Source organism: Mytilus galloprovincialis, chromosome 4 (genome assembly GCF_965363235.1).
Source record: "Mytilus galloprovincialis chromosome 4, xbMytGall1.hap1.1, whole genome shotgun sequence".
Taxonomy (NCBI): Eukaryota; Metazoa; Mollusca; class Bivalvia; order Mytilida; family Mytilidae; genus Mytilus; species Mytilus galloprovincialis.
In genome coordinates this window covers 64,310,034-64,337,397 of record NC_134841.1, presented here as the reverse complement: position 1 = coordinate 64,337,397, position 27,364 = coordinate 64,310,034, and the positions used below count along the sequence as shown (strand labels likewise).

The window sequence follows — 27,364 nt, the reverse complement described above, 5'->3', positions numbered from 1 at the left end:
GCTATGTAATATTATAATTCGTTTATGGGTGTGTTGCATTTTAGTGTTTTGTTTCTGTTGTGTCGTTGTTCTCCTCTTATATTCGATGTGTTTCCCTCAGTTTTAATTTGTAACCCTTTTTTTTTCGTCAATCGATTTATGAATTTCGGACAGCGGTATACTACTGTTGCCTTAATTCAATCGCTAGTTCTGGAGGATATATCGATGGACCCAATAAGAAAAGTTTGGATTGTTACTGGAAAGAACTTCATCAATATATCTAAATGTGAAATTTCATGATCGAGCTAATTTAAAAAAAAACATTCTTTTTAAACTTTTGTTTGATAATTTTTTCATGAACATTTTCCTTCCCTGACATATTTAGAGAATTATGTTAACAATAGATGTTAGACGAAATGTAGATTAATATACGTAACGACGAAGATTATTTTAATGGTTTCCCGGCTGAATGGAACTAAATTAGTTAGTGATTTATATTTAAATGAAATGAAGAAATATATGTAGCTATTTCATGATAATATCTATATGAACTTTAATTTTTCATTTAAATGTAAAATTATGTTTCTCTGTTATAAATCACAATGTATTATTTGTGTGTGTGTGTACATATCATGTTACGCACCAAGGGACCTAGACTAGAATAATAAATATCCAGATTCTGATTCTTATGAGCGACTTGATAATTTTGAACATGTTTTATTTTCAAAAACTGTTCAGTTTTATAAAGAAAAGCATAAATTTGTTTTAAACAGTTATACTAAAACTTCCGCTTCCGCTTCAACTTTTCCTTTTGTATTATATATTCTATTCAATTGAATACAACTTACAGTGAAACAATCGATTATAAATATTGTTTTTAACATTTGATTGAAAATAACAAGATTTATGACTATTCAACAGTGGTATTCTACTATTGCCTTTATTAACCTGGTACATATCTGTATTTAAGATAGATATCTTGTGACGAATTGTGAATTAAGTTAGTATAATTGATGTACTTTATCGTCATTTAAAATCGTAATTCGACGCTTTGAAACTGAGATTTTATGTGGGCCAATGTCCTCTTAATAAATGTAACAACTCGATTATTGTGTAGTGGTCTTTCAATTCTAAATTAAATGTACAGTATCAAAGCACAATGTGTATACTCTGATGCCTGTAAGATATAAAGTTTTATTTCAACGCAGAGTAAAAAAAAACTATTATCACCTAAAGGTGCTCAAAACCGTAATTTTGTACAAAACTTTAAGAACGAAGTTCTTATAAAAAAAAATCAAACCTAACTTTGAAATTATGTGTACATTGTCTTTCGAATAAAAATATTTTCATTTTGGTTAGTAACACCCTGCAATTTTTTCTATAAAAATTATTTACTAGGCAACATTGGGGTTTTAGTATATGATATACACTAATATTGAAAATTAAAATAGGACTTATAACTTTATTTCTGCGAGTGAAACGATCACAAGCAAGGCATTGGCTACACTAATTTCATAACTAAGCTTGTTTTTCTAAATTTCAGACATAGTATATTTAATTTGAAGAGTTATTTCTGTATAAGCCTAGGTTATTCATTAGTAAATGACTGTCGTATATATGTTCTTAAAGTAAGGATTCTCAATTTAAAATCAAATAATTGCTCTAGATAAAAAAGTACATGATGAATAGCGCAAAACATTAATGTGGTAGAAAATCAAGTATGCTGCCCCTACTAAAAACTCTGTTCATATATCTTTTCTACAAATCTAATCTTGAATTCCATCTAAATTCTTTCATAACTTTGAGAACACGTTTTAGATATTCAAATGTGACGTCACTTTGTGCGTTGCACTGGCTGTGTATTTTTGTGATGTATCGTTTTTATTCTGTAGATAGTCACTACTTCAGTTTTATCATGTATATCTTTTATATAGTCATTTCATTAAATTTACTGTTTGCAAAAGTATGAATTATTCTAAATAATAAGGACATTCTTGTCACAGGCGGATACCCCTGGCCGTATTGGTCACAACTTTTGTGAAACTTTTGATCCTCAATGCTCTCTAGCTTTGTATTTGTTTTGGCTTTCAAACTTTTTTCATCTGAGCGTCACTGGTTAGTCTTGTGTGAACGAAACGCACGTCTGGCGTATTAATTTGTTTAACCTGGTACCTTTTGTTGGTTATTATTTAATCGTGTGATTCTTTGTCCTATATTTTCTCCCAATTATTTGTATTGTAGTCCTGTCATGCAAAACCGGGTTTAACCCACCATTTTTTTTCTTAAAATGCTTAAAATACCAAGTCAGGAAAATGGCCATTGTTATATCATAGTTCGTCTCTTGTGTGTTACATTTTAATGTTATTTTTCTGTTGTGTCGTAGATCTCTTATATTTAATGCGTTCCCCTTAGTTTCAGTTTATAACCCGGATTTGTTTTTTCTTTATCGATTTTTGAATTTCGAACAGCAGTATACTACTGTTGCCGTCATCTATGCTGTTTTTAATACCATCAACGGAGAGAATAACACTGAAAATGGAAATAGAAAATGTGTCAAGGAGACAACAACCCGACCAATAGAGCAGAAAACAGAACAAGGCCACCAATGGCTATTCAACACGTTTTCCCCAAATCTCGCACCCAGCTTCAGCTGGCTCCTTAACACAAATGTGTAATAGTTCTGTAAAATGGACGTCATACTTAAACCTGAAACAAAATTATAATGAACCAAACTTTAAGAAAAAATACATCCAAGACTTACACATGCCAGATTCTCCTGAATTGGGACAGGCACAACAATGGCGGGGTTAAACATGTTTTGTGAGATCTTAACCCTACCCATATACCTTTAGCCAATGTAGAATAAACAAACGACATTACGTACTGCGTTTTACATATGAATTGAAAGAAATATTTCAAGGATTGTTTTGACAAGTTGAAACTGATTAAGGTGGCACTGGTTTTTCCTTTACTTCCGTGTAGCAGAACTAGTAAAACTTATTATAATTGGTTCTTTTGACAATTTAAACATTTTTAATACTTTTAACTTTTGCGTGACTATTATTCAAATCATAAGTATTTACTAATTTATCAAAATAATTGTCATTTACGTGGAAGAAGTTTAAATCATTGGATACAAATCTTTTTACCCCAATTACAAGTATATGCCTGCATGGTATAAACACTAACACATTTTTGACTAATTGAAGTTGGTTTATACATATAAGAAGCGGTGATCTTCAGTTAACCAGAAGGTTATTTTACTTATATTCTAAAATATGTTATGTATAAAGTTGAAACTAATTTTAAAGAATTCTTTGTAGTCTGACACTTTTCTTTTCTTGACTAATCTTTTATTTTGGTAATCAATATGTGCAGTCTTTGTAGTTATCAAAGGTACCAGGATTATAATTTAGTACGCCAGACGCGCTTTTCGTCTACATAAGACCCATAAGTGACGCTCAAAATATTTATAAAGACAAACAAGTACAAAGTTGAAGAGCATTGAGGATCCAAAATTCCAAAAAGTTGTGCCAAATACGGCTAAGGTAATATATGCCTGGGATAAGAAAGTTCTTATTTTTTCGAAAAAAATCAAAGTTTGTTGTTTGGCTTGTTCTCCATTTGTCAAAGTACGTTGATATTAATTTGAACTAGTAATACTATTAGTTAATAACTCACTCTGACAAAGTAATAATCGTCGAATTTTAAAGAATAACTACACGACAAGTACCCCCTCCCCACAACATATTGGTAGACAGTCGACGTAACTGTGCCGTCAGCAAAAGTAAACAATATCAAATATAATGTATCTCTCAGTTAGGTTACAATAAAATAAAATACTAATTTCAAAATCTCTTGAAAAAACAATTTATTTATTTCAATTTAATTTTAAGATTTACACAAAGTTTTAAAGTGGTTAAATGTTGACACGTACTTTTCACGAAAGTAGTTCATAATTTTAATTGTAAAGGATACCCAACCTTCGTAGATAGAAAACATAACTTTAAACTTTCGACATAATTCATTCGATAAAGGATATTATTATGAAATATACCTTGGTTTAATATTTGCATTTTTTTTTTAAATGTTTGTAAATATAATTGTTTTATTATTTATGTGACACTTTATTACCTTTACCTTTCATGACGATGAAGGGCCAAAATTATAATTGAGATTGCAAAGATTTAAAGAAAATGATTCTAAGCGCACTAGACTTCCCATTCTGTCCTTTTATAATGTAAGGCTTACGTAACATCATTGAAAAAAGGTATCAAAGCGGCAATCGGAAACCATAAGCAAAAGGTAGTTACAAAATGTTTCCCTACCAGAAAGATACAATAAAACTTCACCAGAAATGCTAGAGTCAAGACATTTGATACCAGAATCCTGGTTTTCGATAGTATATTTAGACAAAGACATTTTAAAGACGATCTGATGACATGAAAAGTGATATAAGTGAAGAAATGTCTTAACTGTAATCGTAATTGAAAAACACTTCACAACATGGCTATGAATGGTTTTAAAATTATCATTAGTACATAGTCTCTCTCCAACACAACATAGGAAATAATTTCTAAAATGACTCTTTTTGTTGTAGTTCTCTATCCCAAGAGAACATGGAGAAGGGGATGTTTATTATCCAGATACTTCCATTCTTACCATCATTGTTTAGATATCTATGTCAGCAAATATGTGTCTATAATATATGGACTGTTCAAACTTACTTAAAAGAGGACATTAAATTTTCAAGAATATTTATTGTAAAAATCAAAATGATCTGCTCTATAGATTTTCATAAATGTATTCATATTAAATGCACCGTATCAAATATATCTATTGAACTAAGTTAAAAAAAAAAAAACAAATAAAACAAATAAATCTAGAAGCTTATATGACAAATTAAAAATTTCATTTCAAACAGTTATTTTTCCATTTTTTAAAATAGAGACAAGATATAAAAATATTGTAGTAAATTTAATTCTTTTAAAATTATTTTCAAGTAGGCTGTTGTAGATTACTAAGCGCCAATTATATACTATTTTGTATTTTATGAATAAGTATCTTTGATAATAAAAAGTAGTCATCGAACAGTAGAATTTTCAAGCCGGTATTCGAAATGACTCGTTTCTGTTGTTCAGTTGTTTTCCTTTTAAAACTGATGTGTTTCCCTCGGTTTTAGTTTGTAATCCGAATTGTTGTCTTTCAATCAATTGATGACCTTCGAACAGCGGTATACCTCTGTTGCCTTTATTTATTCTTTGTCAAAATGACATGCCATTAAATGAATGTTCGGCTTCCTCATTTCATTAGAGAAGAGGGACGAAAGATACCAAAGGGACAGTCAAACTCATAAATCTAAAACAAACTGACAACGCCATGGCTAAAAATGAAAAAGACAAACAAACTACAGCACACATGACACAACATAGAAAACTAAAGAATAAACAACACGAACCCCACCAAAAAACTAGGGTGCATTAAGGTGCTCCGGAAGGGTAAGCAGATCCTGCTCCACATGTGGCACCCGTCGTGTTGCTTATGTGATAACAAATCCGGTAAATAGTCTAATTCGGTAGGTCACATTCATGAACGGGAAGGGGATTGTAGTTACGACGTAAGGAACATATCCGATACATTAGCTGACGGTTTAAGGTATGCTTTGTTTTACTTGCCTGACTAATTTTTCAATTAATGTACAGCCAAAGATCAAATGCAAATACAATAACCACAATATTAGAACAAATATATGAATGCGTATTACGTGACGGTACCCAAATATCACCTATTTGGACAGTGTTTTCACCTATATTTTTTTATGATCCAGACAGAAGGTTCCATTCTGTGTTTATTTTGTGATGTACCATTGTTTTCTATACGCTTTCGCCAATTTATTTTGATTCGATATTTAATCATAGAAAAATAGGTTTTAAACAACCTCCAAATTGCATCCATGCGTACATTGTGAGGTGTCTTTAGGTTTCTACATTTGAAACAACAACAACGCTACAACGTGACACATTTAAAACATATTTAAAGTCGCTTTAAAAATATGCTTCACTCGAATAGTTGTTGAGAAACATTCTGAAGGGTTACATGAAGTTCAGCTATGTCGTTTGCCTGTCAGACACTGGATCTTCAAGACATGTGACTGTCATGTTTTTGTTTTGTCGTTTTTGTTACAAATAAGCGAGTTCAAATCAACAGGGTTCTTATATAAAATTTATATTTCTTTTTATACATCCTTAATACATCAAGATGAAAACAGTCTTTAACTTTTTACATTTAATCACAAATTTTGAAAATGCATTTTAAATTCACTTAATTAATACTTTTGTAGAAACCCAGTGCCCCAAAAAAATCACAATGGTTCAATTTCAGCACATGAAGCATCAACCAAAAGCTATATACTAGTTACTGTTCGTACTGAAAATTATCAAGTAACTTTTTTTCCGACGTAGTCGGTATAGTTTCGGTTTGTGCCCTTTGTACTTAAGGACGCTTAACTATGGCAACAGAATACGTATGCTCGAAAATCTTTTCTGTGATTAAACAAAATGCTTTCATGGTGGGTGATTTGGTTGTGTTTGAAAAAAACGTCTCGTTAATTATATCGTGATGGAAGCTAGTGAAAAAACTATAGATATTGGAACTAGATCTTACAAAGATTTATATTTTTATTAAAATAATTGTTTCTCCAATAGCTCTTTGCATCCGTGACAGCTCTTTATTTGGGACAATTATATAATTTTTAATGTAAACTTTGTTGTACGAACGTACATGACTTTTAGAACGCACCTACGCATGTGAGATTTCCGCGGGGTTTTGGTGAATGTAAATAGAAAGATACGAGGACCGAGAATACTGAACACAAACAGAGAAAACGTTATTTAAATGGTATATTTGTGCTTCTGAGGGTTATCGAAATGATATTTTAAACATATACTCAAATTTAAATACGTCGGATATCTTTTTTAAAGATAGTTCTTGTTATGATTCCAGCAATTATCAGATCCTGGGCTTTAGAAAATACTCATTACTGTATTTTATGGTCGTTTCCTGTCCCGTGTACTGATCCTTTTTTTACTTCATACGAAAACATATGACGCCGTCTTTTGACATACGAAAATCGGAAGATAATCGGAAACAGAAAAAAATAGCAGAAAGCCTTATCAAAAAAATCTAGATACCTTAAAACATTCGACAGAACACGCTTTTAAAATTTGGGTAAACATGTGAATAAAAACTCAACAGTGAAGACCGTAAGCAGTAAAAATTATTATAAGTACAAAAGCACATCACGCAAGGATATGTTTAACTTTGTTTTTTTCTCTTCACAGAAACATGATGGCCCTTTTAAATTATTATTTCATCTTAATTCTGATTGGTAAGTTTTTATAACCAAATACCACAGAACAACAACAAAATCAACACAGAATATACTAAGAGGACGATCAAAAAGTCAAATGTTACCCCGCAAAGCAAAAAGCAAATAGGTTCTTAAAGCTCTCAAATTTTATTTTAAGGTACTTAGATTTAATATTGGCCAGGTAAACATTTTGTTCTCAAAATAGAACAAAACTGAAATTTTATTTCATAATAAGATATAGAAAGATGTTTCCAGCATGTTATGCATCTTCTTGCGCTTTTCCTGTATATTAACAAAAAATACATCAAACACATTAAATTATTAAAGACGCTATTCTGTGTATATCAACCATTTTATCCTATAAGTTTCAGTAATAACTCTATTTAAATGAATATTAATTTGATTACTTTTCTTTGAAAAACTTCCTCTATCAACGGTAAATATAAGTAACAGGATAAATGTAATGTAGTGTAATCTGAGTCATTGACATATAATAACGTTTCCTTTATCTCTATCCGAATGCTTACCTTATTTGATTTGTAGAATTATCTATCGCACACTATGCAGAAGTACAAGCTCCTTGGAAAATACCGAGTCATGAAGCACACTCCTTCTTGACAGCTCCAACTAGAAACAAAAGAAGTGATCCGGCATGTAATACCGTAGAGACTTATTGTGAAGCTAACAAATACAGTTGTATGGTAAATACTTGAATATAAGAAAGAAATATCAAATATAGATATGGGATTACCTTCACATAACAATCCGACTGATTTGCTGGCTTTTATCAAAAACATATTTATGAGTGATCGAGTAACTATCATGTACTTATTCTAAAAATACTTGCAAACAGATAATTAAAGAAATCTACACATTTAACGATTTTTATTTTTCAAACTATAACATAATGGTTGGAACAAAAGATAGGTAATGCTTAAACGTTTTTCTATTAGGAAATACGCAAACTAAAACAAGCAAACTTAATGTAATAGCATTAACTGTAGCAATGTATGGCACCAGACAAGTATTTATACATTAAATGACTCACTACTGTAGCTACTGTAGTTTCAACATAAACCTAGTGAAAGGAATCTGGTGCAATACTTCTATCATACAATTATGTACATTGCCAACTGCTAACCGTTTTACGGTAATATTATCTTAAATAGGAAAATTCACATATATTCAATATTTTTTTTAGATGCACAATGAACAGTCTCGAGAGCATTATTGTGGCCTGGGTCATACATGTACTGCATCACAGACTTGTTACCTTTCAACACCCTGTCCAGCACATTATCATCTAGGCTGTACAGGTAACTACCATGACTACTGTTATTATTACAGAATGGAATATACTATCTTTATTACCGATCTTTGAATATGGCCGTTGTTATCTTAAAGTCCATATCTATAATATTAAGAATGGAAATGGCGAATGTGTCAAAGAGACAACAACCCGACCATACAGTAGACAACAGCAGCGAGAAACTCCCACACCCAGAGGAGTTCTTCAGCTAGTCTCTAAACAAATATGTTACTAGTTCAGTGATAATGGACGTCATATATGTATGTTGGCGGTTGTATTTGTTACAGTTCAGTGTTTCTTTTGTTCCGTTTTGTTCCATCTTATAGTTGATTGGTTTCCCTCAGTTTTGTATACTTCTATTGCTTTTATTCACTCCGCAATATAACAAAAATCAACAGACTACCTACTCTGTGTTAAAATATTCTGTGAAGTACGGGTAACACAAAATTAAAATCAAGCCTTGGATATACCTGTAGGAGCCATGGAACATATTCGAACCAAAACTTTGTGTATTTTTGTGTATGGAACGAAAAGCTGTCAATGTATTCCGTATAGTTTGAGGATTTTTGAACTTGACTAAATAAAAAATTAAAAGTCGACATTAGGAAAGTTGAAATCATTTCGCATGTTATTGCTTCAAGTCTGAATCATGAGATGTGTTGAATGAAATCCGTATATCATAACACTATTACACTATGAATTTCATACGTTTGAAGCGGTTTCTAAAAAACCGTTCATCAAGATCGCTCATACCGTATTATTTAAATCAATGGATGTATACGGTAAATAAATACACGAGGATCAACATGACAACAAGGCTCATATAAGTATAGGTAATTTCTTAGATCCCTTAACCGAGATATCTGAATTTCTAATTTTTTTCTCGATTCATTAATTTACTTGCAACATGAAGATTTGATATTGTATCGTCAGATCATATTTTTTCGTACGTCATTTAAATTCGTACTCTGCATGTTTTTTTCAGTGGATATTGTGACATCACAATGCATTCTTAATAGCACGATAACCTATAAGACGAGAATATATTTTTAAGAAAATTTCCCCTTTTCTATTTCTGTTTTGACTATATATATATTAAATCATTTTTACTTTAAACAATTAGACGATCCGTGTCTTACCTTCCCATGCGAAAATGGAGGAACATGTCAAGAAACAAGCTCTAGCACTTATGAATGTCAATGTGAACCAGGCTGGGATCCAGCCACTGACTGTGCTGACGGTAAGTTTTTATGTCTTTGGGAAATCAGTAAATTCACTTGTATATTTGTTGAGTGGTTAAAATATTTTGTATTGAATCTTTGCCAACGATTGTTTTTTCCTTCTAAATAACTTAATGAGAACTCTAATTGTACGAATAATACACATTTGCCAAACCTTTTAATCTTCTTTCTATTTATTTTTCATATGTGCACTCGACTCCAATCTTAATTGACTAGGATTGTCAGTTTTCCTTTCCTTTCGAGGGTCGAGGGTTTTCTCCGGACACTTCGGCTTCCACCACCAATATAAACTGGCCGTCTTAAATAGCTCAAAAGTTGCGCTTAAAAGTGGCGTTAAAACACAAACAATCATCAATCAATCATTCTATTTACTGTCTTACTCTGTACGACAACATCAAATTAATAATCAATAAATGTAGACGATGACCTATATCTTCTCTTTTGCATGGCATGAATACTTTGACAAACAAGGGAAAAAAACGTAACGTAAATTTATAATATGTAAAGATGTTTTATATCTATACTGTTTGATTTACGGCACTATGATCCAAACGAGCAAGCATTGATACGATTTATTTTTAAATGATCATATGTTTAAGATAATCTGCTTTTACCCTTTTGAAGTCTGGTAAAATATTATTTGTAAATGATTTAATCTTAGAAAAGTCGAATTTAGACATAACTAGAGGTGTATTTGCTGTTAAATTTCAATGCACAAACTAATTCTTCGTCCTCAAGACAATATGATAAAAAATATCTGTAAAGCATTTAGTGCACTTAAAAAGACCGATTTGTTAATATTCATTTCATTTTCATCATAAATCTACTATAATGAATGGCTCAGGGGTTTTTCTTTGATTTAAAAATAAATCAATAATTATTAGACTCTACATTCCCAAACAATGTTTTTTTTTCATCACAGAGATAAACGAATGTTCATCTGATCCATGTCAAAATGGCGCTACCTGTACGGACATGCTCAATGATTACGCCTGTTCCTGTCCTCCAGGGTATACAGACAAGAATTGTCAAACAGGTATTTTGAGAAATCAATAAACATTTGTTTATTCTAAATAATGTAAGACATACATACATATAGCTGACTATGCGGTATGGGCTTTGCTCATTGTTTAAGGCCGTACGGTGACCTATAGTTGTTAATGTCTGTGTTATTTTGGTCTTTTGTGGATAGTTGTCTCATTAGCAATCATACCACATGATCTTCTTTTTTATATATATTGTTGTCCAACATTATTTTATCATTTACAATGCAAGTTTCGTTTTTGTGATTTGCATATACCTTCATAGTTTTGAAAGAGTTATTATATCGAAATATATGTACTCATTATGCACATTTACACAATATGTCTGTTGCATCAATTTTTTTATCGTTAAATAATTCAATTGTTAATATAAGAAAAAGGAATTGAATTTAGAAGTTAAATGAAAACATTCGTTCTAACTCATTTTAAGTCCTGCTTCTTTATACAAATCAGTTTATGAAGAAGAAACGTGCGTATATAATACAAAATTAGCAGCCTCGTTCGATGCTGAATTTTTACAAATTATACAGTAGTGTATTACACGATAAAACCTGCTTTTTTAGATATAGATGAGTGCGCATCTTATCCTTGCCAAAACGGCGGAACTTGTACAGATCACGTAAACGAATACAGCTGTTCCTGTGTTCCAGGGTATACGGACACAAATTGTCAAACAGGTATAAAATAAATAATGTGAACGACGATCAAAAGATCAACTTAAAAAAAATAAATACAATGGGGCAGGTTATCGCCATCATTTGCAGAAAGTTATCAAGCTCTTTAATTTACCCGACAATTAACTCACATTATACCACATTTTCATATTTCCCTTTGCTTAGGATGAAAATAACTTTCAGAGACTTTCAAAGATTTCTCATCAATACAAAATTACTTACAGAAAAATTGTTGTATGAATAAAAACCAGCACTGAGCCGTTTTGCCCTTTGAATAGCTGCATTAATATAGGACAAGTCTTACCAAGTCTTGTTAAGAATTAAAAATCCTGCCAGTTTACTGCTCATTAACTCGGATGGTTTAGCCGTCTGTTCATCCCCTCGGGCCCTCTGATTATCCCGTATTTTTTACTGGTGGGTTTGTTTTGTATAGTCTTTAGTTTTACTGTAAAATTGAGAATGGAAATGGGGAATGTGTCAAAGCGACAACAACCCGACCATAGAGCAGACAACAAGATATTGTTTATATACTATGTCGTTTTTGTTTTATTTTGGCAATCATAATATTGTCTGTTATCTTCGATTTCTGATTTACTATTACCCCTTTGGTATTTTGTGTCTCCTGATCTTATACTTTTACTATTTAAGTGTTTTATTCTTCAGTTTTATTTCATGGTTACGGCAAGTATAAGGCATAGAGGATAGCTTATTTGACTATCCCTTCTTTGATCTGTACATGTATGCAATTTTTGAAAATTCATGTTTCAATTTTGTTAATAAGACAAAATGTTCAAAGCTTTGGCATCCTGCAATTGAATGCTTAATACGATACCAGGGTATTGCTTTTTTCACCAGACGTTAAGATTTAATGATAGTCTAATCATTCAGGGCTTAACTGAATTTATAACCATATTCTGACAACAGGCATATGAAGAAGTGCTAGTATATTTAATATGCTTGTTCAAAAGGCAACAGTCGGCTGAAAACAGTATAACAAAATCTATACAGGGCACTTTATTTTAACTCTTTGCTGTTTTTTAAAAACACTATTTGCACAAGTTTTCAATTTATCTATTACAAAGTTAAGCAGAACAATTAGATATCAAGTCGACGACATAGGTATCTATCCAATTGGATGTAGAAAATGCATAACCTTCGATTTTTATTTTTTTTACCACGGACGGAGCACATATCAATCTATTAGTTCAGTAATTTTTGTGTCTGCCCTTCCATTATGTGATTTAAGAAAAAAAATAATTCAAAAATTGGTAACAATTGTATCGAAAAGAGGAAATCGAGTGTACTTTTTTTTTTTTTATGTTAGGGCGTGTTTGAATTGAATATAACGTCATGAAAACGTATAAAGCAAGAGTATTTGATATATCATCTCGCTTCAGATTGTATCATTTTTATATATCAATGCTACAGGTCGACTTTATAACATAAGAAATTCACAGTACTAAAAAATGAAATATATTAGTCAAGTGAAATACTTTCTAATGAATCACGAAAACAGAGTAGGTGTGTTCGAATAGCTAATTTTTACTAAAAGTACTTGACGACGGTCTTTTAAGTAAGATGGTAAAAATGCATTTCTTCGAAAAAAACATATTTGTGTGTGTGTGATAATTAGGGTTTATTGTCTTCAACCAGTTAACATTTTTAGCCTGCTCTTCCACGAAATATTTAATTATTAATTTTTTTTTAAATGTTTATGAATTTTCGAAAATTCCACCTGACAACCGATCAGACAATAATTTTAAGTTGACTCAATACAGACAAGAACATTAACTGATGTTCATTAGATGGTGTTACACTTGTCTTTTTAAATACAACTGACATATAAGGATCGTAATGGTGCTTTGTGGATAAATTTATCGGTTTTCAAGAGATAAATTGGCAGCGCGTCATCCCTACAATGGCTTCCATTTTCTACGATTTTAAAAATTAACTGGCGTAATGGGTAGATAATTTTTACGAAGTAAAATTCTGACTGAATAATCATATGATAAATAAGGAGTGCAAGGTCAAACGTTATTTTTTTTTTGTCAATTAAAATATTTAAACTTTAATCAAGTAATTTCTTAAATAGCTATAACTGCTACATTCTAGAATTTTATATACTTTAAATTTTGATTTTTTTTCATTATATCTTTTCGTGTGTCTGTACCAAGTCAGAATATATAGAGCAAGCATTGTAAATTGTTTGTATGGTGATTATTTGTCACAGATATTATGAATTGACTATGTATTCCGTTAATTTTTGGAATCATATTATAACTTTGTATGTGTAGCTAAATCATAATATGTTCTTTTCAGACTTTGACGAATGTGACTCAAATCCTTGTCAAAATGGTGGAACATGTACTGACCACTTGAACGGATATAGTTGTTCTTGTGTCCAAGGATTTAATGATGACGACTGTCAAACAGGTCAGCTTTTCATACCCTTCGCTATTTCTAAGATACATATCTCATAAAATCTGAGGTTCAAAATTTCGAATGATAATAACTTAATCAATAAAGTGTTAAAGTCTTTGCGTTACGTAACTTAAAATCGTACTGTTTATGTTTTCAAATTTAAAAAAAAACTCCTCAGCAAGTTTATTTTATTCATTCCAATTCTATTTAATTATTATGTTTGAAGCCAAATTTTGTACAGGTTTATTCTAAAGATTATCAAAATTTCAATAATCATATAATTTTAGATATTGACGAATGTGCTTCCAACCCTTGTCAACATAGCGGAACGTGTACAGATCATGTAAATGGATACAGTTGTACTTGTGATTCCGGATATGATGGAGTGCATTGTCAATCAGGTATTACTATCTCATCATTAAAACAAATAAAACGAGGTTTAAATTAAAAAAAAGGAAATAATATGTATGTCACAACATTTATATTCTGATTTAATTACAGTACTCAAATAAAAAAAAACCTGAAATGTTTGAAAAAAAAACGTCCTTTATACGTTTTTATATAAAAATTTCATTGAGACGCAAATGGATTGTTTAATGTATGATTTTATCGTACGGCATTTTTGTTCTCAATGTTGTAGACGAAATGCGCGTATCGGGTTTGCAATTTTAATCCTGATATTTATGATAAGTCTAAGACTTCTGTGTATTACTGTGCCTTTGTAGACTTATCGAACCAATTAGATTTCAGAACAATCTTTTTTATTTTCATTTTTGTTTAGGAAACTTTAAATTGTGCTGATATCCAAAACATTTGATTACTTACAGTTCATATGACTGACATATGGGTTCATAAATTGGAAAATATATATAATATTGAAATAAGCACTAATAACATTTTACAGAAGAAGTCTGTAGCATTACAGTTCGAAAATATATATGTTTGGTTTTGAACAAGTAATGTATCTGCTAATAAAAGTATTCGTTCTTAACACTTTTTCTAATTAGGAAAAAATAGAAAAAACAACAGTATCCATTAATGCTGCAATTACATTTAACTTGATAAAATGTTGTTTTTTTAAAGACATAAACGAATGTGCCTCTAATCCTTGTCAGAATAGCGGAACTTGTACAGATCATGTAAACGAATACAGCTGTTCTTGTGATCCAGGGTACTCTGACGTAAATTGTCAAACAGGTAAATATGGATTTATTTATTGTCGTGGATCTAAATTCCATGGACTGAGGAAAAATCTTAGTTTTCTTGGAAAAGCTGCAAAAAAAGACTATAGAAAATGTATGCTTCGTTGAACATTTCAATTCGTGTTTTTTTCTACCCATTAAATGAAAGAAAATTGGTATCCCTTGATAATAATACATCGATATTATGCTAAAATAATTATCCAGAGTGTGATTCTGCCACAAAAACTCTAGTTTTATGGAAGAACGACTGAAATTGATACTACATGTTTTATGGTCCCCATCACGAATATGTTGCCCGATACAAATTGTGTGTGTGTCTCATCTCTCTAGCAAAATGTTTTCGTGGTCTTTGAATTCTAGATATCATATTCGTCGCTTGATTTGAAAAAAATATGATAAATGATAAAATGCACAAAATAAGACGCGTATCACACGATCATTGTTTCCACAAGTCAATATATATATTTATGTAACTGTTGTAATGTCTTTCAAAGATAAAAGTTAAAATATACATCAAGGTATAAAACCAAAATATAAACATTTTTGGAGTAACAAATAGCAAACATATTTCAAAAACTGATTATATTTCATATCAATTTTCAAATAGTTGAGACTTAAAATATATAACACATATATATTGTTGCTTTATATTAAAGAAAACCTATGTTTTACGACATTACACGATCTTGACACGTGGTTCTTATTTAGATTCCATTTATTAACTTCCAGTACATATGTTTTCAATTTCTAATAGGAAATATTACAGTATGCACAACATGTTTACGTACATATTGGTTAGATTATACTTTATTATTTCGTGCGTCCAAAGCGTTTTCCTCTGGATTAATCTTCATTAAACATTCAAACTTATAATTTAATAGGAGAGTATTTATAAATATTTGAATACGTGATGAGCGAAAAGACCAAAGAGGATCGAAAAAGTTGTCACATATAAGTTTTACTTTGCTTGACGAAATTGAAACTTTATTTTTTCTAATGATTACTGAGATTAACAACGGAACATTTGATACTTAAACTACATAAGTGTCCTTACAAACAACGGTATATTATTGCTGGGTCTTCCAAGTGCTCCAAGAAACCTCTTTCTAAATTATTAACACCTATTTTATCAGCAATCAAAGACGGACTTCAAAGTTATTGTGAAACTGCCTATTCTAGAGGGGGCGTGAATCAGATGTGGATACTTAAAAATTCCAAAGATCTTTTAGAGAACATACAATCTAACTCTCTTTTATCTTGTAATAGTATTATAAAATTTGACTTTTCTACTCTTTACACAAGTATTACACATTCCAAACTAAAAGACAAATTGAAAGAGTTGGTATTGCTTTGCTTCATATAAAAGAATGGTCAACGTAGATACACGTATCTTGTCTTAGGGAGGGATAAATCCTACTTTGTAAGGGATCACTCTGATTCAAGCAAAGAATTCTTTGAAACTGATATTATCAAGATGCTTGATTTCTTGATTGACATCATATTTTGTTACGTTTGGAGAACGTGTTTTTCAACAGACTGTCGGCATTCCAATGGTAACAAAGTGTACCCCTCTTTTTGCCGACTTGTTTCTTTATTATTATGAGGCTGACTTTATGCAGGAACTTCTTAGGAAGAAAGATAAAAAGTTAGCGATATCCTTTAACTCTACTTTCCGCTATATAGATTATAGATGAAGTTCTTTCACTAAATAATACAAAATTTGGTGACTATGTGGAACGCATCTATCCCATCGAACTAGAGATAAAACAAAACTTTACGACAAAAGAGATGATTTTAACTTTCCAATTGTGAACTTTCCATTTCTAAGTAGCAACATTCCAGCAGCACCTGCATATGGGGTATATATCTCCCAATTGATACGATATTTCCGTGCTTGCATTTCCTATCATGTTTTTCTTGATAGAGGGTTGCTGATCACAAGGAAACTATTAAACCAAGAGTTCAGAATGGTTGAAAAAGTAAAATCACAAAAATACTGAACTCAGAGGAAAATCAATTTGGGAAGTCCATAATCACATGGCAATTTCAAATAACAAAACGCATCCCTTCGTAAAGGATACGAACGCCATCACGAGTTGTTTGACCGTTATGGATTAACCGTTTCACAAATGATATCGGATATGTTCCTTATGTCGTAACTACAATCCAATTCCCTTTCATGAATGTGACCTTCCGAATTATACTATTTACCGGATTTGTTATCACATAAGCAACACGACGGGTGCCACATGTGGAGCAGGATCTACTTACTCTTCCGGAGCACCTGAGATCACCCCTAGGTTTTTCAGTGGTTCGTGTTGTTTATTCCTTAGTTTTCTATGTTGTGTCATGTGTACTATTGTTTGTCTGTTTGTCTTTTTTTATTTTTAGCCATGGCGTTGTCAGTTTATTTTCGATTTATGAGTTTGGCTGTCCGTTTTGTATCTTTCGTCCCTCTTTTAAGAAAAGTATGTTATAAACCATGTAAGTCCCGTAGCACTGCCGACTCAACTGATGATATCCCAGTCAGTCGTCAGTAATATATCCTTTTATTAAATTGGTTGCAATGAATTACATTGATTTCCCAGTTAAATAAAAACCGATAATTTCACATGTGAAATAAACGTGGTTATTTCACTCTCTGACGTCATACAACAATAGGCGTTGTCAAGACGTCGATAACGTCGGATCAAAACAAATTGTCAATGCGTAGGAAAAAGATATAGTTCCTTACATTTTCTACATTAATTTCATGAAAAAAAAAGCCATTTGCCAATGTAATAAAAAGAATAACTAATCGCCGTATTTGAATATCAAAAATAAGACAACTTGTGACCGAACGCCGCTATGGATTAAACTCGTGCTGCGCACTCGTTTAATTCATGCGTCGTTCGGTCACGCGTTGTCTTATTTTTGATATTTAAATACGGCGATTATTTATACTATAATTAGTCTACATTTGATCAATAAAGTTATTAAACTTTTTAATCTGAATGTAAAACTAATACCACTTTGCCGAGGAAAGCACAAACGTGTTTACAATATGACGAAAGTTAGAATCAACATGAGATCATATGTGATACCAATGAACTTACTGCAAGTCATAACCAATATGTTTTAGATTTTGTTCTCTTCCAACAGAATGTTATGTTCAGAATCTTTGTATTCGTAGTCTGTCCTTATTCATCAACGGCTTTCAAATATTCGACTTTGAGCGTTCCTGATAGTTTAATCCAGAAAAATGCTTCGGACGCATGAAATTGATATCGTGCTTTCATGTTTTTTTGTAACATTACAAACGTGAGATATCCCAAAACCTCTGGTCAAATATACGGTTCTCATAGATACACTACAGGGCTGTGCGAAATGACCAACAATATCTTTCAATAGCATGATTTTTCACCACAGTTCTAATTACTCTATCAATATTTTTTCAATTGAAAGTTATTATCTATTGCAGTTGTTATCAATTCGTTTGATGGGTCTGAGCTTATTGATTAGGAACTGACCGTTTAGAATATCCCTCGTAGGTCGGTATTTTTGGGATTTTACTTTTTCTTATATCATATTGTTCATCTTAAATGGTATGATTTACAGATATAAATGAATGTGACTCAAATCCGTGTCAGAATTCTGGGACGTGTACAGACCAAGTTAATGCATACACATGTACATGTGATCTAGGATATACTGGAGTACATTGTCAAACAGGTATTTATTATGTTTTATACTGCACTCATTCTATTTGAGCAGTCAAAATGGGTTGACTGTATATTTCTATGTCATATACAGTCACTGACCCGATATAATTTTTACTCATGAATATTTAAATAGAAGTTGCCGAATCCATATCTCATTATTCATATGACCTCTTCAACCTGTTCTTGTTTCCGATGAATAAACGTATTTACACTTTTGGTAATTAGCTGTATCTTGCCTCCGAATGACCTTAGATCGACTCCAAATCACCTGTTGATGTCAAGCAACAATCACTTTTAAATTGTGACTTTAAATATCTCAAATTATGATGTCAACGTTTACGGGAACCTGTGTGATTTTACGTAATGGCGGACAAATTTGCATTTGTCGTCTATACAACGAAGCATGGAACGGCTCAAACTTATTTCTTTTACAATTCTTGGGAAAAAAATATTTCACTTGTTAATATTTCACTTGTTCATATTTTTTATTTGAAACCTCTAAATCTTTATGTTTTATGCTTATTGTTAATGTTTTAGTCCGTATTCATACAATCTCGTTCACCATCGATTGAGGGTTTCAACAGGTAATGTACATTTAATGGTGTTGTATATTTCTCCGCCTGATATGAGGCCTTTTTAAAGGGGAATTTACCCCAATATTTAAAACAAATAAATAACAATGACACATTAAACAACTATTAAAAATGTTTTTCCGATTGCAGTATAAAGACAATAATAATGCATTGACTTGACATATCCCCGATTTAGGTATTCGCCCCTAAATGGAGAATAAGCTCGGCAGAGCCTCGCATTTCCCTGTTACTAAGCCTCATCCTTACATCGTAAATATGTCAAGTCAATGCACTATTATTGTCTATTGGTAAGTTGAAAAAAAGATATTAAGATGACACAGAATTCAAGACAATAAAATAAGAACAATAGAATATTTCTAATGATTAGAGATACAACAAATTATAAATATGCAAGTTATTTGTTTTTTGTAATAATTATTTCGTTCGTTTATCGTGCTGTTCGATTTTATTTGAATGAATGTAAATGAAGCTGTAAAGTACATAATAATTGCATGTTTTAGATATAAACGAATGTGCATCAAACCCTTGTGAAAATGGCGGAAGTTGTACAGATAACGTGAACGGATACACTTGCACATGTTTACCAGGGTATATCGGAACTAACTGCCAGACAGGTATTTATTTACACCCAGTTGTTCATTACCATCAAGGTATATAAAATATCGATTTTAAATGAAAAGAAAGCCCAAAATAAACCACTTTCGAGTTTGTCCTTCACCGAAAAAAAAAACTCGTCAATTATGCGCGCCTTTTTGACGTCATTTACCAAATAGAGTGGTTTGCCTATATCCCTGCACTATTAACGTTCATCAAGCGTCTTAGTGATCGCCATTGTGCAGGATAAACTAGAAATAATGTTTTTTTTTCGTAGGTATTTAATCACATCTCCCTAATGACAGCAGTGCTGTTTGTCAATTATGATCATTCAATTTGCATAATCATTCGTGCAATATTGCATCATATTATTCCAACCACTCGCTCAACATTGAAACGGAAGTGACGATTGCCCTAAACCCACAAATGATGTTCACTAAAACCAAAGTTTTTGGCGGAAATGCACCAAGCTCGCACTTTGTCTATTAATAAATTTGGTTATCCCAAAGAGCTTTCCTAGCTGTACCACTATCAAGTTAAAAGAAATTGGCAGTGAAGAAATGTGCATTTAGATATTTAATGATTCAATTACAACTATTTTCTTTTGTGATATGCAATATTTTCTACAACTGTTCTATATTAACGGAGAAATAAGTAAAAATGCATGTCAAAATGACGAATTGAGTGAACCTTGCCTCGAAATTGTTTAATTTCTCGTTAAATTGTTCACATTGTACGAAAAGAAAGGTACGGGAAGATAGATACTGACACGGAGATTGCAAAACTAGTCATTATGAGCATCTCAATACTTGTATCTCTGTGTATGGAACGAAAGAAATGGGTCATGTCAAAATGGAACTGGCCGGTTTCGTCAATGTTTACCACCCGGTTTCGTCATAGATTTCACAATGCATAACCCGGTTTGGTCAAATAAAAACAAATATAATCGCATTTCATTATAATTGATCATTTAACTTCAGCGTTGAAAATGAGTTTTGTGGGACGTTGGAAAACAACTTCTTTCACCGGACAGCGGCTTATTATTTATATGAGTCTCAGATACATACCGCCGAGTTGAACAATATTTTGATTATTGTTTGCTTTACAAAATCGTTAAATACATGAATCAATATAGTTTTGGCAACCAAAGGTGGGGTCGGGTGCGTGCAACCTATACGTCTTCCAGATTCGCCACTTATCGTATAAAGTGTATACCGAATTAAAATATTGTAAGAAATGAGAAAACAGGGACAACCGGGAAATCGGATTATGTGAGTTGGATTATGTTTATTATAAACATTCTCTTTGATATTTTTAAACAAGCGAGACATAGTGATTCGAATTCATAGCGTTTTGAACTATTGTATAAAGCTGCATATGTCAAAAGTTAGCAGGTTTGACTGGAACGTATACATGTATGGTACACAGATCTAACGATTTCTTTCTTGTTTATAATAAACATAATCCAATTCACATAATCCGATTTCGCGGATGTCCCTGTTTTCTTATTTCTTACAATATTTTAATTCGGTATACACTTTAAAAGATAAGTGACGAATTTCAAGTTCTTTTTATCGATTTCTATGCATTTTTTTTCAAATATATATAAAAGTTATAAGGAAGACAAAATATACAAATAAGTCCACTTGGCCGACATCCTAATAAAACTTATTGACCTTTAATTACGAGTTTTTTTTCCATTTCTTTGCGTTTTTACACGCGCGTCACAATTTTGACAGGACGTATTGCGATGTATCTCAAAACCTATTTATGATTATTGTTTAAATTTTACTCACTTCTTATTAATATTAATCTTAAGATCCCTATACTTTTAGATCATGATTCAAACTTTTATTTTAGAGTTATTGAGTTTTTTGTAAAAAAGAATAGATGTTTTCACATGGTGCGCCCTATCTCAGAAACTATTCCTGATTATTGCATACAACTTCACTCACAAGACGACGGGCGTATCATGCGGTCATGGCGCAGCTGTTTATTGCCAATTATTGTACAAAATTCCCCTCTTTGACAAATTTAAAATTAGTTTGAAGTTAAATGAAATAAGGGATACACCTTTCATTAGGAAAATGTATGTTACCATAATTACCTATGTCCAGACGTGCCCGTTTAAAATAGATTTTAACACGCCAAGTTTACTTTACAATGAATATATATTTAAATTCTCGAAAGACAATCTTCAGATCCGTGTCAACGTTGCTTTTTATTAATTTGTTTGTTTAAAAAAAAACCAAAAAAACCGGGTGATATCTGTAGACGAAACCGGGTGATTGTGTAGTAAACAACATTGACGAAACCGGTCTATTTTAATTTGACATGACCCTTTTCTTCCGTTCCATACACAGAAATACAAGTATTGAGATGCTCATAATAAACAAATTTGCAATCTTCGTGTCAGTATCTATCTTCCCGTACCTTTATTTTCGAACAATGTGAACAATTTAACGAGAAATTAAACAATTTCGAGGCAAGGTTCACTCAATTCGTCATTTTGACATGCATTTTTACTTATTTCTCCGTTAATATAGAACAGTTGTAGAAAATATTGCATATCACAATAGAAAATAGTTGTATATGTATATATATTCTTTTATATCATGAAAAAAATAAGAAAATAAGGAGAAATCGATCTTTCTTCTGTCTATTGATGTTCCGTCATTGTGCCCGATGTTAGATACCATCGAGTCCGAACAAATTTTGCCGGTGTGGTTTAGACATAGTGAAATAAAGGCAACAGTAGTAAACCGCTATTCGCAATACATAAATCGATAGAGAAAAAAACAAATCAATGTTACAAACTAAGACTGAGGGAAACGCATCAAATATAAAGAACTACGTCACAACAGAAACACAACATTAAAATGTAACACACAAGAAAAGAACTATAACATAACTATGTCCAATTTTCCTGACTTTATACAGGGCATTTGAAGAAAAAAATAAAAGAGGCAATAATAGTATACCTGCATGCAATTCTCATAAATTCATTTAGAATATACAAATTAGGGGGAAAATAAGCTGTTCAACAATAGAAAGGAAGTCAGCCATTGATAAAAGCCGGTGTTAATATTCATTGAGACAGCCTGTGATAATATTGTGCTTGGCAGTTTACATCAGGATTTCACTGTGAAATCAGTAATCTCCAAATGTAAAATAAACGGGTTGTTTAACATAAGCAAAAAAAAAAAAAAAAAAAAAAAAACGGACGATATACACAATTTATAACATAACTTGTACTTACAGTCATAGTTTCTGATGCGGCAAGCTTTCCCTTATCCTGGTATATACTTTAATACACATCTGAAATTGTACTATTATAGATATAAATGAATGTTCCTCAAACCCATGTCAGAATGCTGGGACGTGTACAGACCAAGTAAACGCTTTCATGTGTGCATGTATGCTAGGATATACTGGAGTTGTATGTCAAACAGGTATTGTCATTTTAGGCAGATAAAGTATAATATAAAAAAACTTATGCCAAAAAAATTATAACAAAACTATAAACACGATCGTTTATTTTAAATGATTCCGGATATGATAGTCATATTTTTAATTATGAAGATATTGTTCTATAGACAGGGCTATTCATCAATTAAATTAAGGTCATCACTCAAGAAATTTTCAAATTAAGGTCATCACTCAAGAAATTTTACGGTCGCCATCATGAGCTGATTGGACATTATGACAAAGTTGTGTCAGAAATCATGTAGGATGTTCTGCCTCTGTTATAATAACCTTCCATCATTACCGAACTGAACAAAGAAATAACACGACGGGTGCCGTATACGGTGCAGGAAATGCTTACAAGCTATTTTTTTTGTCGCCAGTGAAACATCATTTGCAAATCCCAAATTGACGGCGTCAACTCTTCAACTACAGTATTATTATCCCTTAAATAAAGATGTATCATGTTTTAGATATGCAATAAAAATACTATCATGTTTTAGATATTAATGAATGTGCGTCGAACCCTTGTGAAAATGGCGGAAGTTGTACAGATCACGTGAACGGATACACTTGCTCATGTGAACCTGGGTATCTTGGATCTAACTGTCAGACAGGTAATGAAAATAAAAATCTATGAATTTGAAATTTCCGAAGTCAAACACGAACAACAACTCATAATGGGCGAATTGATTCACTTCATGTATGATTAACTACAATATGATCGGTACCACTACTGGCCATGGTTGACTATTATTCATGTAGTGACCATCTACCTAATAGCCAGTGCTTTGGTATTTGTCTTATTTATATGGGTCATTTTAGATCGAAACTTGAAGATTAAACGATTGAAGTAGTAGCATCAAATTGACTATTTTGCTCTCTTGGCATTGATGCTTTCAAACGTTTCATATTTGACTTTTTACAGTTTAAGTCGGGGCATACCTGGTAAAATATAAGGAATACATATTGTGCACACGGACTGACATAAATAAATGGTACCAGATGCGCATATCGACTGTTAATGTCTTTTAAGTATTGCTCGATGCCGAAATACATAAAGATCCTAACACAATTCAGACTTTGATAAATTGATATAAGCGAAAAGAATAACAATTGATATGCCAAACTCAAAAAAGGAATCAGCGCCATGCATGGCAGAGAAACATAACATAGTCTGAATTCAGAGATTTACAACAGATTATAATAAAACATTATCCGTATTTCCATTCCTGCACCGTAGTACTGAGCTTCTTGAGGATTTATGATCTTAGGAACTAACAGTTATCGATCCAGTTGTTATATTACCATTAATGGTGCACAAGATGTGCATGTCGACATTTTTGTGTCTTCAGCGATGCTCGAGGTTAATATTATTGACAATCGAAACTAACTGCAAGGTTTGAAGAGTTAATGTTGCTTGATTACATCTTTTAAGATAGTGTTTTGAACTAGTTTATTATCAGAAAATGGCATATTAAGTTTTTATTTTAAAATAACATATGTTTACATACCAGACATCTGATATATTTTTTTTACGACAGACTATGACGAATGCCAGTCAAATCCATGTATGAATACGGGATCATGCAAAAACTTAATCAACAGCTACAGTTGTGACTGCACAGGAAGATACGAAGGTGATATCTGTCAAACAGGTGATGAAAGCTTTTTTTGGTATAAAGAATGAGAAATTTAAGATCATGCATCTATTTTGCTTTGTACCTAATGTAAATTCATATTCTTTATTTAAAAAAACCCGGCAAACTATGAAAGACACTCGTAATAAACTGATTAATTATTACTTGTTATAAAGGAAACAATACCAAGGAAACAATCAAAAATAATAAGAAGCGTGTTACAAGTGGGAATGGTGTTAACATCAGCGTCATATGAATCTTAAGTATAGTCGCCGCATTTGTAAGCATCTTTTTAAAGATTAAACAGTTTACATTCCCAATCAAATACGAAAATAAGACACATTTGAATGCTTTGAAATCATCACACTAATAGGAAGTACACCACTAATTCATGGTCCCATTGCTTTCTCTGTGTTAAATTCCTACGTTTCAAGCATGCACCTCTTTTGTTTTAAGTTCAAATAAAGTGAAAATCATTGCATGTCAAAGCAACACTTTATGGTGTCTTGTACTGAAGAAATCAACATACCTTTAGTGGAATATAAGAAAGAACTGCTTCCCGGAACTTCATATATACCAAAACAGGTACTTCATATCTGAGAAACAGACAAAATGTACCCTCTTTTTAAAATTTGATGCAGTTTTTTTAATATTCAAAATAATAAGTCAAAAAGTGTTCTGAAATAATCACCAGTCCTCCAGCTTTCATTTCATACCAAAAATACCTAAATGATCTACATATTTCGAAAGTAACACATATGCGTAGGAACTATTTTGTATTAAATATGTACTACTTTCTAGTATGTGCTTTCTGGTCGGGCCTGAATTAGTGGTGTTACACCTTATACATCAGAGATATGAGAACACTGTTTTGAGTTAAGATATTGTGTTTTTCAACAGATTGTAGACCTGGACCAGCAGATATCGTATTCATTGTTGACACTTCTTCTAGTTTAGAAACAAGTGCCAACAGAAGTCTCGATTTTATTACTGAATTTATCAAAAGAATACCGATTGGTCCAGATGACTTTCAAGTGGGTGTTATCACTTATGATTTTGAAGCAAATGTTCTTTTCGACCTTGATGATCACAATACTTCTTTGAGTATGATTGCCGAACTGCAGCGTATCAAAGGGGAAGATTCTGCCACGTATACCTTACCAGCATTACAGAAAGCAAAAGAGGTAAATATATAAATGATCTTAAAATTGTTAATATGTGATCTTGAACGGAAAAAGATGTAAATTCGATGTGAAAAACCACGAATCCTCACTAAATCAGTAATGAAATTAGATGGTCCGTTTCTGTGCACTAGTGACATCTGCATTCGTTTGATGTGTTTGAGCTTTTGTCATTTGATTAGAGAATTTCATATAAGAATTTTCTTTGGACTTCAGTATTTTTCTAATTTAGTTTTTTTTTACCATGCTACTACTAAATAAATAAAAACAAAAACATTTTGATGAGACATATGTTATTACACGTCATAGAAAAGCAGATTTGTGAATGTCTTCAAAAACATCTCAAACGTATGATTAATCGGTTCCCATAATTTCTATGACAATAAAACCTCGCTTAAACTGAATGGAAATAAAATAAAAAAATATGTACGAAACATGATTTTAAGCACAAAGAATAATCTAGTCGTGTGCATTTATGGATATTTAAGAAATAAAATTGACCAAAATACCTGACTGACACCAACAATAAATAAAATTGAGAATGGAAATGGGGAATGTGCCAAAGAGACAACAAAGTATGTTTAACACATAACTGTGATTTATTGGCGGAGATCTTATTTATTTCTTATAGTTCATAAAAATCATCAAAGATACCAGGTTGTAATTAAATACGTCATACGTGTTACCATAGTTACCATATCAATGATATTTTAAAAAGCAACAGTGTTGACTACGGGATGAAATCTACTTATAATTTATTGCAATCCAATTAATTTCGTCTACATAAGTAATTTAAGTGGCTCTCGAATCAAAACTTATGGCAAGCTAAACTATTAACGAACACTGACAACTACAAAAGTTCGGTTTCGATTTGTTGATGCATTATTTGTTAGTTATTATTTAGAATTCAGAGTAAGATTACTAAGAAAAATACAAATCATACCTTAAATGT

At 31.8% G+C, this 27,364-nt stretch overlaps 1 protein-coding gene across 1 annotated transcript in view; it reads left to right on the top strand.

Annotated features, from left to right (window-relative positions):
* The first annotated feature begins 7,896 nt into the window (after nucleotides 1–7,896).
* The window catches only part of LOC143073739 (collagen alpha-6(VI) chain-like), a 33,796-nt gene continuing 14,328 nt past the window's right edge, over nucleotides 7,897–27,364 (top strand). The window contains exons 1-14 of the mRNA XM_076249497.1: nucleotides 7,897–8,049; nucleotides 8,550–8,664; nucleotides 9,781–9,897; nucleotides 10,821–10,934; nucleotides 11,505–11,618; nucleotides 13,935–14,048; nucleotides 14,324–14,437; nucleotides 15,120–15,233; nucleotides 18,836–18,949; nucleotides 20,033–20,188; nucleotides 23,465–23,578; nucleotides 24,095–24,208; nucleotides 25,136–25,249; nucleotides 26,132–26,415. Coding sequence (XP_076105612.1) covers nucleotides 8,047–8,049; nucleotides 8,550–8,664; nucleotides 9,781–9,897; nucleotides 10,821–10,934; nucleotides 11,505–11,618; nucleotides 13,935–14,048; nucleotides 14,324–14,437; nucleotides 15,120–15,233; nucleotides 18,836–18,949; nucleotides 20,033–20,188; nucleotides 23,465–23,578; nucleotides 24,095–24,208; nucleotides 25,136–25,249; nucleotides 26,132–26,415 — 1,701 coding nt within the window. The 5' untranslated portion in view covers nucleotides 7,897–8,046. The remainder of the gene's footprint in view (nucleotides 8,050–8,549; nucleotides 8,665–9,780; nucleotides 9,898–10,820; nucleotides 10,935–11,504; nucleotides 11,619–13,934; nucleotides 14,049–14,323; nucleotides 14,438–15,119; nucleotides 15,234–18,835; nucleotides 18,950–20,032; nucleotides 20,189–23,464; nucleotides 23,579–24,094; nucleotides 24,209–25,135; nucleotides 25,250–26,131; nucleotides 26,416–27,364) is intronic.